At 40.6% G+C, this 18,102-nt stretch overlaps 1 protein-coding gene across 2 annotated transcripts in view; it reads left to right on the forward strand.

Moving 5' to 3' along the window:
- The first annotated feature begins 929 nt into the window (after nt 1-929).
- LOC116698026 (dehydrogenase/reductase SDR family member on chromosome X) overlaps nt 930-18,102 on the forward strand; it is a 36,000-nt gene continuing 18,827 nt past the window's right edge. Inside the window, exons 1-3 of one of the 2 annotated variants that reach the window (XM_032529736.1) lie at nt 930-1,544; nt 13,960-14,193; nt 15,304-15,411. In XM_032529736.1, coding sequence (XP_032385627.1) covers nt 14,088-14,193; nt 15,304-15,411 — 214 coding nt within the window. In that variant the 5' untranslated portion in view covers nt 930-1,544; nt 13,960-14,087. The remainder of the gene's footprint in view (nt 1,545-13,959; nt 14,194-15,303; nt 15,412-18,102) is intronic. The other variant, XM_032529737.1, reaches the window with a different exon arrangement.

Raw genomic sequence — 18,102 nt, forward strand, 5'->3', positions numbered from 1 at the left:
AAGACAGATTCAGCAACTGCACTGCCTATGTCTCGCCTAAAATGCTTTGAGAAACACGTTTTAGTGAGTGGCTGCTAGCCGCCAGTTTTCATTTTTGGGCGACAAGACAGATTAGCGCTTCCTGCTGTTATGGAGACGTATAACGTCTGGTCGCTTTGGTTTGTTCCGAGACAGCTTTTTGACTAACTCAGGGAGACTGTTCATCAATAAAATTGTGCATCAACCAAAAAAAAAGAGTGGCACGCCAGCGAGATTTACGTCATTTTGTCACATTGGCGCGCGCAGCCTTGGGTGCGGCTAGTATACCGGACGCTTAAGTCTACAGTACCTGCCGCCCCTGCAAGGCTGACTTACTAAAGGGCCACTGTAGGTTTGGTAAGCCTATCCTAGGCTATATGTTTGTCAAAGCAGATGCCCCTTCCATAAAAAAACTTTAGCCTATCAAATTGTCACCTTGTCGACCTAGTTCATGTTCTGAAATAGGCTTTTACCATGACTTGACAAGAGTTTCTGACATTTGAAGACCTTTCATGGAATTTTTGTGGTATTTTTTTGAAAGGGTGCGTTAAGGCAAGTAGCAACTTTAAAGAATTAGCCTACATAGGCTATGTCTAAATTAGCAATGAAGAGTGGATCAAGTGGAAGTGGGTTTAATGTAAAAACCATCTGGATCCATCCATTAATCCTTCGACTGACAGCTTTGCTGCAAAAGGGATGTTGTGGGTCGTGATAAAATGATAGTCTGTCACGCAGTGCCATCACATAGGTTACACACACACACACACACACACACACACACACACACACACACACACTCACACACACACACACACACACACACACACACCACCATGAGGAATACTAATCAACCTGTTTGCCGTTAGAAGCTCGGCGCACAACTTAGGACTTCTCCATCCTGAGTCTAGAGACGTCTCTGTTGGATTCATTCTAAACATCCACCTGCTGAATTTCATCGGGTTTTAGTAGTGCAACCTTCTTTGAACGAACTGCGGCTGTTATCATTCTGTCTCTTCTGATGTGCGACAGGAAGCCAGAGAGAGTGGATTTGGAGACAGACAGCCCACTCCTGCGCCGCTTCTAGCAAGGGAAACCCCCCACGCGTTGCGCGCCCGGATCGCCAGTAGAAATTCGCGTCGCGGAGTGCGTGTGCATGTGCGTCAGGCTCTAAATGTGTGTGTTCGTGCACGACAAAACCCCGGGCTCCGTCCTCAACAGTTGCTACCGGAGCGACGGAGAGGAGAGGTGGAGAGCGAGAGAGATAACAGACTGAGGACAGACGGACGCGGAGCCCCACGTCGCTCTGCCCGGCTCTGCTCCTGACATGCAGTCGTTCATCTCTCCTGTGACCAAGGCCATCCTAGTAGCGCTCTTCATCTTCGCCATACTCCTCATCCTCTATGTGATCCTTTGGTACATTTGCAGAGACGTGGACTGCGACCACGGCATTTGAGGATTCCAAACGGGAATAACAGGAATTTCACAATGGGGTGCACAGCGGAGCCCGTAGAGCCCAGGGTCATCCCGTAAGTCTGCTGTCTTTTTTTGTCTTGTCTTTCTTGACATGTATGCGTGTTTCTATGTCATCTATGGATGCATATTTGTGTGTATTAATGTCTGTACACGCGCGCTTTCCTGTCGTGCGTAATGTTAAATGCGCTCTGGTTAGAAGGCAGGAGATGACCGAAGTGCGTCTCCACCGGCACCCGGTATCCCGAACCCTAAAAAAAAGCAGAGCCCCAAATTCCTTTACGTTCTACTTGACAGCGATCATTTATCTGTGCCGGCTTATGAATGACAGACCCGGGATTGTAACTGACAGTGAATACTCAAAGGTGATACAATGTCATCAGGAGGATATCGAACTGGTGAAAAACGGAGAATGGTGCGGGCGCGCGTGTGCGGGCTCTCAATTAATGGAGCAAGAAGACCGCCGGTGACATTGCGGTAAACGGCGTGGGTGTCCCTTAAGGTCAAGAACAACAATGTTTACACGAGGTTGCCCCCCCCCCCCCCCCCCCCGCAGCATTAGTTCATGTTCAGTTCATCTTGGTCTCTGAGGATGCTTTCACATCGGTATTTTACATCAAACGAGATAACAGGATTATCTCTATTGGCTCCTGTGCGTTTGATTCCTAATCTGTTTCGTGCCGTGTTTTTGACTCCTTATCACGAATTCACCGCTAATGCTTTTACGCATAGCGCATTTATATTCCCCATGACATGTCCAATTTTAGTTTAGGAAGATGCTCTTACATTTACTTGTACACACTCACACACCACACACCACACACACACACACACACACACACACACACACACACACACACACCTCACACACACACACACTCACACACACACGCACGCACACACACACACGCACACACGCGCACACACACACACACACACACACACACACACACACACACACACACACACACACACAGCATCTATTGGCCACGCTTAATGAAGGACTTTCAATATTTCAGGCACGTTGGTCCCCAATGCCTACATGCTGTCACATGGTCCATAAAGCTATTAAACATGTGAGATATGATATGATGCCAGTTTTCATCTGGGTCTCAAAACATTTTGTTTTCATTCACAGCACCTCAGAACCAAGAAAATCAACAAATTGTACTCATTCTAAAGTGGATAATATGAAGGACACACCAAGGACATGTTGCTTTTAAAAGGGTTTTTCAGGACAGTTAAGCAGGAATATGAGGATGCCTCCCAACACTCTTTCATCTCTGACTTATTTGCACAAAAGTGTTTGCTCATCTTTTTAGGCTCCTGTGAATCTTTATAATATTCATCGTACACATCTTGATGTAACACGGATTGCCTTTTTACTGGGGGAAAGGATTAGTCAATCCCCGATTGCTGAATGATATTCATTGACGGCAGCTAACAGTTTAGCCACCCTTTTATATTTTTAACGCCACGTCTCTATTTTCCACCTTAAACACCCCTGAGGATTTAAACAGCTGAGCATCTCCCCTTACTCAACGAGAATGTGCAGGTTTAGGCTTAAAAGTTTCAAACCTTCTTATTTTGAACTACGGGCTAGTCAAAAATCCATAAGCAGCCTAAATGCTGGATGCAGCAAAGATGGAACCAAGCCGCCTCCTAAACTGCTGTGTGTTTCTCCTGTGGAGAAAAGGAGATTGTCTGGTGGGATGGCAGAAGCCCTCTTCAAACAAAATACAAAATTCCTGTCAGCCATTAGTAGATATACAATACAACCACTCTGCATCGCCCCTCAACACACAAACTGTTGGTGTCTGTCTGTTTAAACTTGTGCCCTGGATTGGTTGGGATTGTGTCCAGCAGTGTGTGTTAAGGTGGAAAGAAGGGAAAAAGGTGCATTTGTGTGTGTGCGTGCCAGCGTGGCAGGGGGTTAAACTCAGTCATGCTCCAGAATGACGGATGAAAAAAAAAAAGTGGAGCAGGGAAGGCTCAGAGGGACTCAGCATAGGAGAGGTAGGTGTGTTTGTGTGTGTGTGTGTGTGTGTGTGTGTGTGTGTGTGTGTGTGGTGTGTGTGTGTGTGTGTGTGTGGTGTGTGTGTGTGTGTGTGTACGTGTGTGTGTGCCTTTGCATGCATACATGAGCATTACTGAAATTCACTCAAATTTATTGAAAATATTTTCCTTAATTAAATACATGAGTAAACTGTAATATTGCAGTGTAGCCTACTAACCATGTAATGGCAGAGGTAATGGTTTATGTGTGACCTAAAATAACGTGATTAAATAATAATTCTAATCATTAAGGATTGTCAAAATGCCAATTAACAATACATTTTACCTTAATTTTGTCTAAATTTCACTGCTGGAACAAGTACATTTTTTGGTTATCTTTTTTGTCACAACTCATACATGTGATATGGGAGTGTCTCCTACATATACAACATAGTAATATCAGCTGTGATGCTGTGTGTGAGACAAGCAGGCACAGACTGAAAAGTTTCTTTCAGAATGCTGGAATGTTAATACACATTGATAGATTCAAGTTCAGTTGAGATTGACTTTAGGAAATATGTGGGGATAAAAGTAAATTGTTGAAGCCTGAGGCAGTCGAGAAGGGACTTGTTATCATATTTTGGCATCATAATGTTTATAAACTGTATGAAACAAAGTGTGCGTGTGTGTGTGCGTGTGTGCGTGTGTGTGTGTTACCATCAGCTATTCGTCATCACCAATACTTTTTAATGGATGGACACGCAGCACTAGACCCCCATGCTAATAAAGTCCTATACTGCCCTCATAAATATAGATCATCAGTGGGGTTTCCCATCATCAAACTATACATGTGACTGTAAAGGTCATGATTTTCTATTTGGGTTACTGAGATGTGGTGTTTCAGTACACAGACCAGAAGCTGCTTCCACATCTCACGGTAAAACAACCCCACATTCAATAATGCTTTTCTTTTGCATATTTCCTTTTTTGATATCATACATATATTGATATTGCTGTAGACCTCCATCATTACTTGGTCCATAATCAAATATACAATGATGTCTAGCTACTAAATAAAGTAAAATATCACACTTTTTAAACAGAACTTTATTGATTTACTAAAAATTTGGAAATGTAACCCTAACCTAAAAGTTGCAGTATTTATTTAAAGTTTCTGGATCTTCATGTGTGTTTGGAGGTTAGAAGTCAGGGTTGATAGCACTGGAGCTGGAGGGTACGTGTCTTGCTCAAGGACACTCCAGTATGAGTGGATATTTCATGGTACAGGGACTTGAACATGGCTCGTTGAGTTAAATTATTGTCCCTCATACTGCCTTGAACATGTGCTATTTAAATAGTGTTAAATAATAGTTACATGTAAACAATGTTGAAATATTTATTGGACTCAACACATGTTACATAATTTAGACTGTTAAAATACAGTCTCAATTATCAGCAGTTTTTGTCTTATATATGGCATTTATTTGATATTTCAAATGTTTGAAAGATGTTTAAAACAAGTTTAAATATTGTGCAAAGGGAAGTAGGACAATAAATGAAGGATGGTGTGTTATTCAGTTTTTGTGTGTTTTTCTGTTTTGGGACTACATTCATTCTCCTAGACTCTAATCCTAACCTCATAGCTGTCTTCACATTGAGGTGAATCACATTTAATTTATTGAATTTACATCCATACATTTTAGGCTCTGTTAAAAACATTATTAGTTTGTGGATATGTTTGTTTGTTAGTGAGCGGGATATCTTGCAGAAAGTTAGGCCATAGGCCAAGGAAGAAGTGAGTACTATTTGGAACAGATCCAGGTCCATGGATTTTAACAAGGCCCTCCTTATATAGAGCATTTTTACCTTTTCACACCACTGGGGCAAGTATAGTTGTTCCAAAGCTGTTTATATTCTAATGCATATCCAGAAACAGATTACAATTTCTAAACATTTTCTATCATTAACAAAACAAATTCAGAGTGTTCAGCCTAGTTGGAGGTATTAACTCCTTATTGCTCGCTACTTACTGGTACATCATCTGAATTTTTAGAAACAGTATTGACATTAGTTTCTCCACAAGAAAGTGAATTTTCCAAATAAAGTAAAATGTCATTCTCATTACATATCAAGGGCACAATTCTACTACATGTAAACTTTTAAATTATTGATTACGGTATCATCCTCAAAAATCCCTGGCCCATACTACTTACTAACTTCTACTCACCCTAACAAATAAAGAGACAGAGGACAGGTATTCTCTGTGGACCCCAGGAAGAGTAGCTGCGACATTGTTAGCAGCTAATGGGGATCCAAATAAAGGAATAAAGGAATTCTGGGCAGACATCAACCGCTTTTATTGTGTGCCTCCTTTTTCTACATCACATAACTTATTTTTGACACTTTTTCTCTCTCTCTAGAATGTGTTGTATTTTTTTGATTGTCTTACCCTGACTCATTCACTGCCATCAGCCCTACGTGCCTGGGGCATCCTGTTGCACATCCTTCTTGTCTCTCTCCTTTCCTTTCCTATGAGCTCAGCTCTCTAATGTACTCTCATAAAGGCAAACAGTTCCCCAAAACACTCAAAAAAGCCGTGCATCCCCCAGCCTCCCTTTACCTGATCCTTATTCAAACGTTAACCTTGACCTGAGGACCTGAGTCTTCAAATGGCGCTTTAAAACAGACAAAGCTTGGTCAGGATGACCACAAAAAATGCCCTCATTCTAAAGGTCTAAAACTCAAATCTGCTCTCAGAAAGATTGAAGCACTGGAACACACACACACACACAGACACACACAGACACACACACACCTTAGAGCCATAAAAATAGATTGTGTGTGACTCAGCCGTTATGTAAAGTCCATCTCTGATAGGGCCACCTGGGGCTGTTTATGTCAGTTTAGCTTGATGGCGCAGAAGCTGAGGTGACACGTGTCCGCTGTGTCCAAGTTTCAATACACACTCACACACATTATACACACACACACACACACACACACACTTTCCCCAGAATATGCGTGCAGGCCTCTCACTCACTCTTCCTTCCTTTTTTGTCGACATTCCCCCAGTGTGTGTCCCTTGATCGACAAAGATGTGATACAGTCACCGTAATGGACTCCCTCCAGCCCAAACAGCAGACATTATTAGCATTTCAGCGCAGACTGGGAAGGAAACACCACGTTAGACATAAAACACAACCGCCATCCTTCTGGCCGGGTGGACAGTTCAATCAATGTTGGCAAACATTAGCAAACCAGGACATGTCTCTAGAACTGTACTGATCCATTATTGCTGTTGTCTTTATTTAAAATCTGACCCTGTCTGTATCAGCCACTTCTCATAAAACAGATGTGTAATTATGTATTTATCATCTGCACTGGTTTCCTATGGGGAAACTGTAACTTGTATTAATGAGACTTTTTTATCATCCTTCATGCAATTATGTTAACCCCCTTATTAAACTTAGTATGAAATTCATGGAGAAACACTACAGGCTAGCTAAATCTAGCCAAAAGTGTTGTTTGCCAACCGATAACCCACACTGGTCCTGCCCTCATGTGCTTTGATTTAAGGAAGATGAAAGTAACATTAATGGAGACTTTGTAATAAATGCTTTAATGATCTTACTGTCACACATACACCACACATAATCCGGGGCAGCATCCAATTCAGATTACATTTTCTCTGGCACATATCCCAAACAGAATGTGTGACTGTATGTGTGTGTTACACACAATCACACACACACACCACCTTAAAGTCTCTCTGTGTGCACATAGCCCTGAAGTAAGGGACAGAAAGTGAGAGAGCACGAATAAAAGACTTCTCACAGTCCTTTCTCACTCACAACAGGTTTCAGACAGAAACAGAGGCACACACACTGACTCACAGACTGTTAAATTAAATGTGTTAAACATTGTGTGTATCTGTGTGTGTGCGTGTGTGTGAGAGTGTTGCACGGAATTAATGACAGACTTAATTGGTGCAAGCAAATATCCCTCCCACTGCTCCTCATTCTACATCTACTAACGGAAAGGCATCTACTCCCTGAAGACAGTAAGGAGAAACAGTGTGATGATCTATTTGATAAACACACACACACACACACACACACACACACACACACACACACACACACACAGACACACACACACACACACACACACACACACAACAACAACATTAATAGCACACAAAACTTGCAAGTCTAATTTCTTCATAAGAATGGCATCTACAGGCACATGGAAATAGATGTTTCTAACTAAAAAGCATCCACAGACAATTGAACTAGACCCTATAGAATTTGAAACTATCTATAGTATTTAGGAAACGCCTTTGCCTCTGTTTTGATTTCAAACTAGGGACTATACATATATACAAGGACCCATGATCATGCACCTGCATGGTCTATTCCTTCCGTCAAACGTAATTCAAGTGTTGGAGTTGAGCCTGAAAATTGGAAACAAAGGCCGTACAGTTCAAGGAATAGTGTGTTCAAGTGGAAGGAAGTTACATATTGATGAGTTCTGTAAAGCTGTAACATTACATTATGTGTAAAAGAAACCCTCGATGGGTTTTCAAGAAGTGCAGCTATTACAACGGCTAAAGAAAACCCTCAGATTTATTTATCAGAACCTCATAGGAGCTCATTATCACATACCAGCAATCTAAACAAAATGACAAGTACAACTCTTGCATGCTTACTCCTGAGTTACTTTTACCCATTCACAAAAATGAAAGTGCAGTTTATTACTTTTGGGGTAGCCTAGTCTATATCCTTTGCGTTCCAATTCCGGGATTGCTCTGGTGCTGCTGGAAATTCCACCGGATGCGTGTATTTTTCATTTCCTCCCGCTTTCTTTGTGTTGGAATTTTAAATTTGGTTGATTGATGAGGATTACTGTTGATTGTTCCTCAGATCTCTACATAGTAAATTGAGACCGCTAGCTAGACCATCTGTCCGATCTAAGTTGTCTCTCGCACGACTATTTTGCAGCGGCTCTGAGTGGAGTTTAGCACCGTCCATGACGATTGTGATTGGTTTAAAGAAATGCCAATAAACCAGAGCATGTTTTCCTCCCATTCTCGAACGCTATGTGGAGTAGCCAGACCCTCCTTCAGCTTGCTGTGGAGGAGGTTCTGGCATAGCAAGGCTACTTTTGGGACATTTGTGACTCTTTTTGTTGTGAATGCCTGTAAGTCAAAAAGAGAGACATGAGTCCCAGACCGGATGTGAATCCAGGATGTTGTTATATGCTGTGTGAAGTTACCCACTGCAAACACATGCAGAAATATCAGGATTTACTTTCATGTTTACAAGCTGGCCTTTGGCTTGTCTCCCCATGGAAAGCCTGTGGCGGTTGCAGCTGAGGCGACACAACAATTACCAAATCTGTCTGCGCACAGTCCACTGCCTCATCTCACCCTCGGCTCCTACAGCGCACATCCAACCATTTGTAGAGAGGGGATCGCACTCTGAATTGCCTCTCCTGAGGTTTCTTCTATTTTTTTCTCTTACTTTTGATCTAAGCGTTAATGTTTGATTATGGAGATTTCCCATTCAAGACAGAAAAGCTTAGCATAGAGAGCTGGGGCTGGGTTAGAAACTCATGCTGTTGTGAGCAAATATCGTCCTCTGAGACACTGTATGTGCTGGCCTTTAAAAACAATCTCAACTTCCTGTAAACAAGTGAAAGTCATCATCCTTGTTAGATGAAAAGATCAATACCACTCTCATGTCTGTATGGTAAATAAGTGGCTGGAGCCAGCAGGTGATTAGCTTAGCTTAGCACAAAGGCTGGAGGCAGGGAGAAGCAACTAGCCTGGCTCTGTACAAAGTACAAAAAAAGTCTGCCTATGAACACCTCTGAATTTGAACAGACCCTTTTCCACAGCATACATTTTAACTTGGCAAATCAGGCAAAACACGGGTTTAACCCTTGTGTTGTCTTCCCGTCAGAATTGAAAATTAACACTTTTGTTGACGCTTTTTATCAATTTATTTTTAACTTTTTCTTACGTTTTGTCCCTTTTTTCAACACTTTTGACACTTTTTTCAATGTTTGTCACTTTTTTTGATGTTTTCAACACTACATAACACTAACTTATTAACTTTAGTTTTACAGTTGCTTTTGGAATTTATGGTCAATAAACCTAATTTATAGACATTAAACCTAATGTTTGAGTTAGAAAAGCAGAAATTAGGAATTATTTAGACTAAAATTAAAGGAATGTATGTTGATGGATAATCACAGACAGGAATATGTCAACCTTTACTCAATACTATTTCAAAACCACTTTAACTTGGTTTTCAAATGCTATAATATTGAATAAGACACCCCAAAATTAATGAAAGTAGAGATTTGTACTTGCCAAAGAGAATCAATCATGTTATTTTGGGGTAATTAAAAAGAACATTACATTAATATAGGAAAATTGGTCAATTTGACCCAAGGACAACACAAGGGTTAAATAATATTATTTTTGGTGTATGCACACTGGAACTGGCTCACTGGCTCAAACATGGAAAGTGTTCTGCATGTAAAATATTTTTGGGTTACGCAGCTCAAAAACGCCAGCTGTCTAAAACAATGTAGGGTAATAAGTAAAATGTCAAATACTGAGCAATTACCTATTGCACCCCCCCACACCCATTTTTAATTATTGCTAAAGAAAATTGTGTACACACTCTCCCATACTTCCCAGTTTTACCAGACACATTGGTGTAACTGATTCCCTCCTCTTTTTCACTCACAACACATGACATACAGTACATCAACAGTGATATAGAGTATCAGGTGGTGGCTTGCTTCAAATACTCTTTGGGCATTTCTTCATCTTCCTCACGGTTACCAGCACGTACAGATATACACCTGCTGCTATTTACACAAACCAGGTATACTCACACAGACAAACCACAGGCATTCCCCACGGGTTTGTCTTTCTTACATAATACATGCGCATCCACGGTCTCATTAGGGGCTGGCGACTGTGTATCCCGCAGCTCTGGCTCAGTCTATGAGCTGTGAGTCCTTCCTTGTTTGCCTGCTTCCCAGATGGAGGAGACTTCCCAAGGAAAGCTCTGAAAGAGGCAGCTCAAACTGGGAGAAAAAGACAGCATCAATTCACACCAGCTGTTGCATTTTGAAAAATCCCCTTTCTCTTCTTTTAAAACATGACCAGCCATCTCCCCATGGCAGGAGTTGATCAGCAACAAAAACAAACGTGGGGTAATGTGTTAAGGAACAGCATGTGAAAACCGTCCTATTGGAAAACTGTTAGTGGCATTGCTGCTAAAATTAACAACCAGCTCTCTACCTTCTCTTCTCACCAGGAATACATTTTTGCGAAACATGAAATAAAGATTATTATTTTAACTGGCAGCATGCACACATACACACACATATGTGATTCCGTAGAGCTGTTGTCAGCCTGGATTTACAAACAAGACATGTTGGGCTTTGCCGCCAGCCAGCACTTGTCATATAAGACTAGGTGACTGTTGGTTGAAGCTATTTTGATGCTGTTCACGTTATTTACATCACACACCCCCCTGTCATGTCCTGTTCCCAGCATGTCTCGTGTGTTACGCAAATCTTTGTTTGTGTGTGTTTGTGTGTGTGTGTTTATGTGCGTAAAAGACTGTCTCCCTGATGTCCCATCATCCCAAATAATCATCCCATAGTCATGCGTGAGATGCGATTTCCTTTAAACAATAGCAGGCCAGCTCGCCTCGCTGACCCCCCAACCTCTCAGGCTGCTGCAGAACACGCACACACACACACACACACACACACACACACACACACACACACACACACACACACACACACACACACACACACACACACACACATATCCTTTCAGCTTGCATTAACAGCACACACACACAGCCTCCACAGCTCAGCCTCCATCAGTGCAGTGGCGATGACACAGTCTCTTTGTTGCCTTCTGAGCAGACTTTAATAACTGGGGCCAACTACTTGTCAGCATTGCTGTTTTTAGCCTGACATTATGTTACTATTGGATAGTGGGCAAGAATCAAACTAATACTAATGATTTTCCTGTCAAACGAAAAAAAAGAAAGTGATTATGAATGTGCCAGAGCTGTCTTTAACAGACTTGTAATTTAGTTGAAAAGAAAGACATGGATAGTTTGGTTGGCCTACTTTGAGTTCCAGTGATAATTCAGCAGGCTCCTGGACTAGGAGTTAAACACAGAATCACATCCATCGCAGCAGTAGGTTGTCTGTTCAGATTTGTGTTGTAGAACTGTAGCTCCTACATTACGTTTAAAGGTAAACATAATGGTGTTCTGATTTGGTCCAAGAAATGTTCAGCCATTTGTGACTATACTTGCTCAAGTTCCACTTCAATCCACCTTCTTCATTGTTGAATAGGAGAAATATACAGTGGGAAAAGTACTCAGATACCTTATAAAAGTTGAACTCTATTACAAGTGAAAGTCCCAAATTCAAAATCCTAATTATTTGAAGTACAGAAGTATTATCAGCAAAATGTACTTAAAGTTTTTAAAGTGTAAAGTACTTCTGGCTCCTGTGACCGTTTATTATCATAAATCAAATTATCCATTGAAAAATACCGATGCAATGCACATGTAGTTTTTTACTGTTATAGCTGTTTAAGATGGAGCTATAGTTTTAAATTGGCCACTTTATAGCTAGTATATAGTATATATATATATATAGGTATATGTAGCTCAGTATTTAGTCTTTGCTCTACAGTATTTAGCCTAAGGTCACTAGATAAATTGGTGGTATTATGAGATGATTAATGGGAAAGAAAAGAAGAAGGGGAAAGAAAGAGGGGGATGACACAGCAAAGGGCCGCAGGTTAAACACGGGCCGCTTCCAAGGCCTCAGCCTGGAATACATCTACACTACCAGTCAAAAGTTTGGGGTCACTTACAAAATCCATATCCCTCCATTATAGACAGACTACCAGCTGATCTGAGTGGGTGGCTGATCTTTAATGTAACATCTACATTACCCATTATCAGCAACCATTCATCCAATGTTCCAAAGGCACATTCTGTTTACTAATCTGATATCATTTTAAAAAACTAACTAGAAGAACCCTTTTTCAATAATGTAAGCACATAATGTAATCTGAAAACTGCTGCCCTGGTTAAAAAAAACAATGCAACTGATCTCAGCTGGTATTCTGTCTATAATGGAATGCAATGGAAATTTCTAAGTGACCCCAAACATTTGGCCGGTAGTGTAAATCTGGGCTTTCCTGTACTTTCAGCTAAGCTTTTGTAGTAAAGTATGCCTTTCTCAAAGAGATGGATGAATAAATGACGTAAATTAAAAAACAAAAGACCACTAAGCATATATTTACAAGGATGCTCTCATAAGTGAAGTCAGGTAGTAACTTGGTGCACGAAACAAGTCTTTTAGCACCTTGTGCAGCAAAATTTGATCACTCAAGCACTGAAACGGCTGAAAATCACTGTTTATTGTTTACAATTATTACCATAGTGAAGACTACTCTCCCTTGGGTCTAACAATCACTGTTCTCTAAAGTGTAAGGGGGCTCTAGGGTGGAAGTGACAAACTTGGCTGAAGAAAACTTCAAAAGATTAAATTATTTAAAAAAAAGTCAAATTGACATTTGATTCTTTAAACCCAGGCAAATGTCCAAGATGTTCAGTAGGGTGTGTTGATACTGATTGAAAGTCATAGTGTGCGACATTAAGTGTCAGAAGTGTATCTCTGGAAATGGAGTAGGATTTCACTCTGTTACTGAAGCTGGAATCAATCCTACAATACATGCTAGTCATTTTTCTTCAAACTAATATTTATTACATCTAAAAAATGTATGTATGGAAAATACATGATTAGGTAGATATTCTACATGCAACCCATCTGAGTCACATCATAGTTTCATGAATCATGACTGATTAGACTCAGTGATCAGATGGCTTAAAGAACTAAAGTCTTTTTAACAACTGAAGTCCTATTTGACTAATTATCACAGTAGCATGGTAATAACTCAAGCGATCCCAGGAGAGAAAAACTTGGCATCCACCAGTCAGCCCCAGTGCAGCCGGAGAGCTGCAGACAGGAGCTACGCTTCTCCAGAAACCTGTTCTTTAAAGCCTATCCTGGGAAAGGATGATCAAACTAGTGTGTTGTGCCTTTGTTGCTTTTGTCATGTGTGACCTCTATGGCAGCAGTTAATGAGGTAGTCAGTTAGCAGAAGGGAGCAATATGCCGGATGGATCTACAGAGTCATATGGCACATCAAACAGCTAAGCAGCAGCGACGAGTCCTCTCCATCATACACTAATTCCACCACTACAGATAAGTGATGGCTGGCATTAGTTCTTTTCATGGTCAACTAGTCAGGGAGCTGCCAGAAATAGAAAATGCCTCTTTTTTTTAATTCAGTGTGAATAGGTCCCGAAATAACACTCTCCACTGCATGTTGTAAATATGTATTGAAAGGTACGATAAGGAGGGAAGTGAGGATGGACGACTTCATATTGGAACGTATCCCATAGACGGAACTGGACCTTTTACCCGGAGCTGCTCCTCCTCCTCTGCACTGCTCACTCCGTGACAGAACGGCTGAGATGTTGTCAGCTATCCGGTCTTATCTTCTACCAATTATCAAACTTTACCTGCTTGGTTTGAAGGTTCTGTTGGTTCAGCTGTTCAGCAGATCTTTCAGATTGCCAGGTTGGTTCAACTCATTATAAGTTGCTGTGGTGCACTTTCTTTCACAATGTCACACTCACATTCCGTTAACGGTTGGTCTTTTGAGTCTTGAACGCTGCTACATTGTAGTAACTAGCTAGGCATGTTACATAAATAACTTATATAACTGGTAATTAGCTAAAAGCAATTTCCATCTCAGTGTGGCTGTCACCGTGGTGCAGTAACGTTAACTTAGCGTTATTGCTAGCAAAGATAACGTTAGCAAAACGTTACGTCAGTTAGAGAGAAGTGGAAAATTTGAAACACAAGGAAAAGTGTAGTCTTTGCGTGTTGTTATTGCCGAATTCATCAGAACAGCTTAGTAGTTCCTCCTCTTCTCAAAGTTTGTTCTTTAAAGGGTCTACATTTGTCGCCAACTCCTGTTGGTTTAAATTTCTTCTTTTTATAACGCAGTTTGGTACAGATACAGTATCTCCCTGCAGGTCAATGAAGATGCTTCATTAACAGCACAACTGACTATCAACCACTGTACAATAAATTGCTAAAAGTGCAGAAAATTTGTGCTCCAGTTGTGCACTCAATAGTGTTTCAGGAGTTAGGTTATAGATACAAGAATTATTTAGGAATCTTGTGGTATATTGTGTAGCCTAATTAGTGGTGACTAAATTACGTAAATAAACGTTGTGTTTAATTGACATGTATATAATTAAATAATAACAGTGATGCTAACTTATTTACAAAAAGCATTATATAGTTAATTACAGAGGACATATATTATTAATTATATTATTATATCAATTTGTTACAGTATACTGTAACAACTTAATTAGTAAATTAGCCTAATACGTTTTCACAAGTTTTAGCCAGTTTACGAGTCCCAAAAAAATTGTAATTTAAGGACACTATAATAGTCAAACAGTGAAACTGTGGGATACAAAAATTGTTAAGAACACTAAGGAACATACAGTACCATAGACATTTAAAAACCCAAATAAAGTTCATCTGAGATTTACAGATCTACAGGTCTTACTCTGAACTTCTCATGTCTTGAAATAGCGGCCTGTCTTGAAGCAGCTTTCTCATCAAAGACATTCTCCCTAATATCTGCGTGTCTTCTTCTGCCTTTACCAGTGATGCCCAGACAAGATGGCAAGGTTGCCATAGTGACAGGAGGAGGGAGGGGAATCGGCTATGAGGTAGTCCGCCACATGGCCAGACTGGGGGCACATGTTATCATAGGTACAGTATCAAGCACCGCCACTGACACTCAAACCTGACTTAAGGGCAAGAGATGCACAGGACACACATAAACACGCGATATAAAGAGTTGGCTTCCACCTGTTTAAATTCAAATTTACAAATGTAAATGGCCATTCAGAATTACAATTTTACACAGAAGGATTGGCGCTATGATAAGTGAAGTGATTATTTTGAATTTGTATCACATAAAAGTAAACCATATACTGCAATGGATGTCCCGGTCAGTATCACCTGTGCAGAGCAGCAAACATGACTAAGAAATCTGTCAAAGCACTTGCATGCAGATGTGAAACTGATGGCAGAATTGAGTCTTGTCTCGTCACAGTTAATGTTGCCTCAATCAGTGCTGGGATTAGTTTCGCCCAGTTGTGCAGCAGTAATACAAGGAGAAGTGAAAAGACCTTTCAGGCTGTGTAGCGGACAGCTCACTTTAAGACTTTAAGAAAGTAACACAAAAGTATAATAATAAATAAAGGGAATCATTTTCTTGTTGACATGTTAACACGTTATGTAACGATTTAGCAACTTTAGAAGAGCAATGAGCAATTATTAATGAATTACTTTTTCAAAGTGTCTTCCAAACACTTGTTGCAATTACATAGGATACTCCATAGAACTCTCTCTTTTTTACTATTTTATTATTACATTATCTTTTACTTAAAAACTGTTGCCAGCAAGGTCTGTGGAAATCTAAGTGTTGAATATCTTACACTCTGGACAATGAAAAAATAACTATAAGCATGGCTGGATTCCAAAAGGGTTGAGTGGGAAAACCCAGTGAAATCCTTTAGCTGAACAGAGTGGGATCCATGATCCATGTTGGTGGGGTTATTGAACTACTACGCTACAAATGTATGTATCTTTTTATAATAAATTAATGTGTATTGTACAGTAAACAAAACCAAGACCCTGCAGTGCCAGTCATATTAAAGGTATCCTGTGTGTGCCTACTTAAAAGCCTGTCGCTGTCAGAGATGGTTCATTAGTATTTAGGACTGGGCATTGTTTAATATCTTTTGATCCGGTGCCACTTTCGATACCTCAGTTTTGATATTGGTTCCTAACGATACTTTGTTTTTGGGATCAAAATCAACAAAAATACATTAAACACAAAACTTTTATTTTCCACCTTAATTGTGAATCAAAACATGTGAAAATTTAAAATTCTGGTAACACTGCTCACTCAGAGTAACATTAATACCACAGGTGGTGCTTTTTGATAGGGATGTGCCATTCAGTTACTCAGGATTGGTATCAATCTGAACTTTAAAAAATTAATTAAAAAAAGAGAAACCTTTTTCCCCACAATATGAACATATTATAAATAATGAATAAATAAACAAATGACATTGTGTACTTAGTGACTGCCCTGTTATCAACATTGAACTAATGGAGAACTAACTTAAGTACAAAGGAACGTAATGAAATTGCCTTGTTGCTGAAAGGTGCTGCAGAAATAAAGTTGCCTTGTCTTACAACCTCGGCCTAGTCAGTCACCAGGGCAGAGTACCTGCATGTCTCAGAGGAAGTAAAAACACAGCATCACGGCCGCTTTCGGCTCGTCATTAATTATTGCAGGAAATGCTGTTTGCATGAAGTTTTAACTATAAAACTATAACCACACTTAAAACCACTTAATATTATTGCTTGATTACACAACTGCAGAGCTGACGTAGATTGCTCCTCCGTCCGCACGTGTGTGTGTGTGTGTGTGCGTGTGTGTGTGTGTGCGTGTGTGTGCGATGCATGTGCGTGCGTGCGTGCTATAGATTCAGCTGAATGAATTCCAAGTGTCCATATTTATGTCCATCTCTATATCTTTCTTGCTTCCTTGACGTGCCATAAAGTACCTACTTACCGAGGTGATGTACTACATCGATCACTCACTCATCCTGTATCCCCGGAGCCAGTTGCTAAAATATGGTGATCACTTCACCTCTGATGTCTTCCCTGTCTTCCTCCTTAATGTTATGCAGTTCAAGGCTCCGTCTGTGATTAACGGTTCAGCTCCTTCACACACTTCAGCATTTTGTAGAGTCCTCTTCTCTGACTCTAGGCTCTGAAGTGAATCCTTTGGTGCACTATTGACGAATCTGTAAATAGGCCTCTTTTTGACCAGAGAACACGTTTTATCTCAAACCCATTTGCTGTCATACAGTATCTGTGCTTACTAGTGTTGTTGTTAACAGATGGCTGTTACAGAAAGAGTCTCTTGCTGTAAGAGAGTTTTATATTCTGTGATGTCGCCATGTTGTTGCCAGTGAGCTAAGGCAAGGAAGTTTCCCTGGAGCAATACTTTTCATTGCTGATTTATAGTGTGTGTGTGTCTGTGTGTACAAGAGTTAGTTGGAAAGCTTCGTTTAGCTTCACAGGTTATCTGTGTGGGGATGTCATCGTCCATCGTGATGGTTGACCGGCATCACAACGGAGAGCCACAATCAGAATGCCACGCCCCTCACCCTGTCAGACACACAGCAATCCTAGTGGATGGGAAATTGACAACTGCTGCCCCTTAAGTGGAAGCTACATCATATTTCCCTGCACTACACCTTGAAAACACAGCACAGAGTTGTTTCCTATCTATTCCTCTGGATAGAAACAAACTGTTGTTGTTTTTGTGGTTCAATTCTACATGAATTTGCAAGATGTCCTGAGTCCTTGAGACTTCAG

The sequence above is a fragment of the Etheostoma spectabile genome, chromosome 11, assembly GCF_008692095.1.
Source record: "Etheostoma spectabile isolate EspeVRDwgs_2016 chromosome 11, UIUC_Espe_1.0, whole genome shotgun sequence".
Lineage (NCBI taxonomy): Eukaryota > Metazoa > Chordata > Actinopteri > Perciformes > Percidae > Etheostoma > Etheostoma spectabile.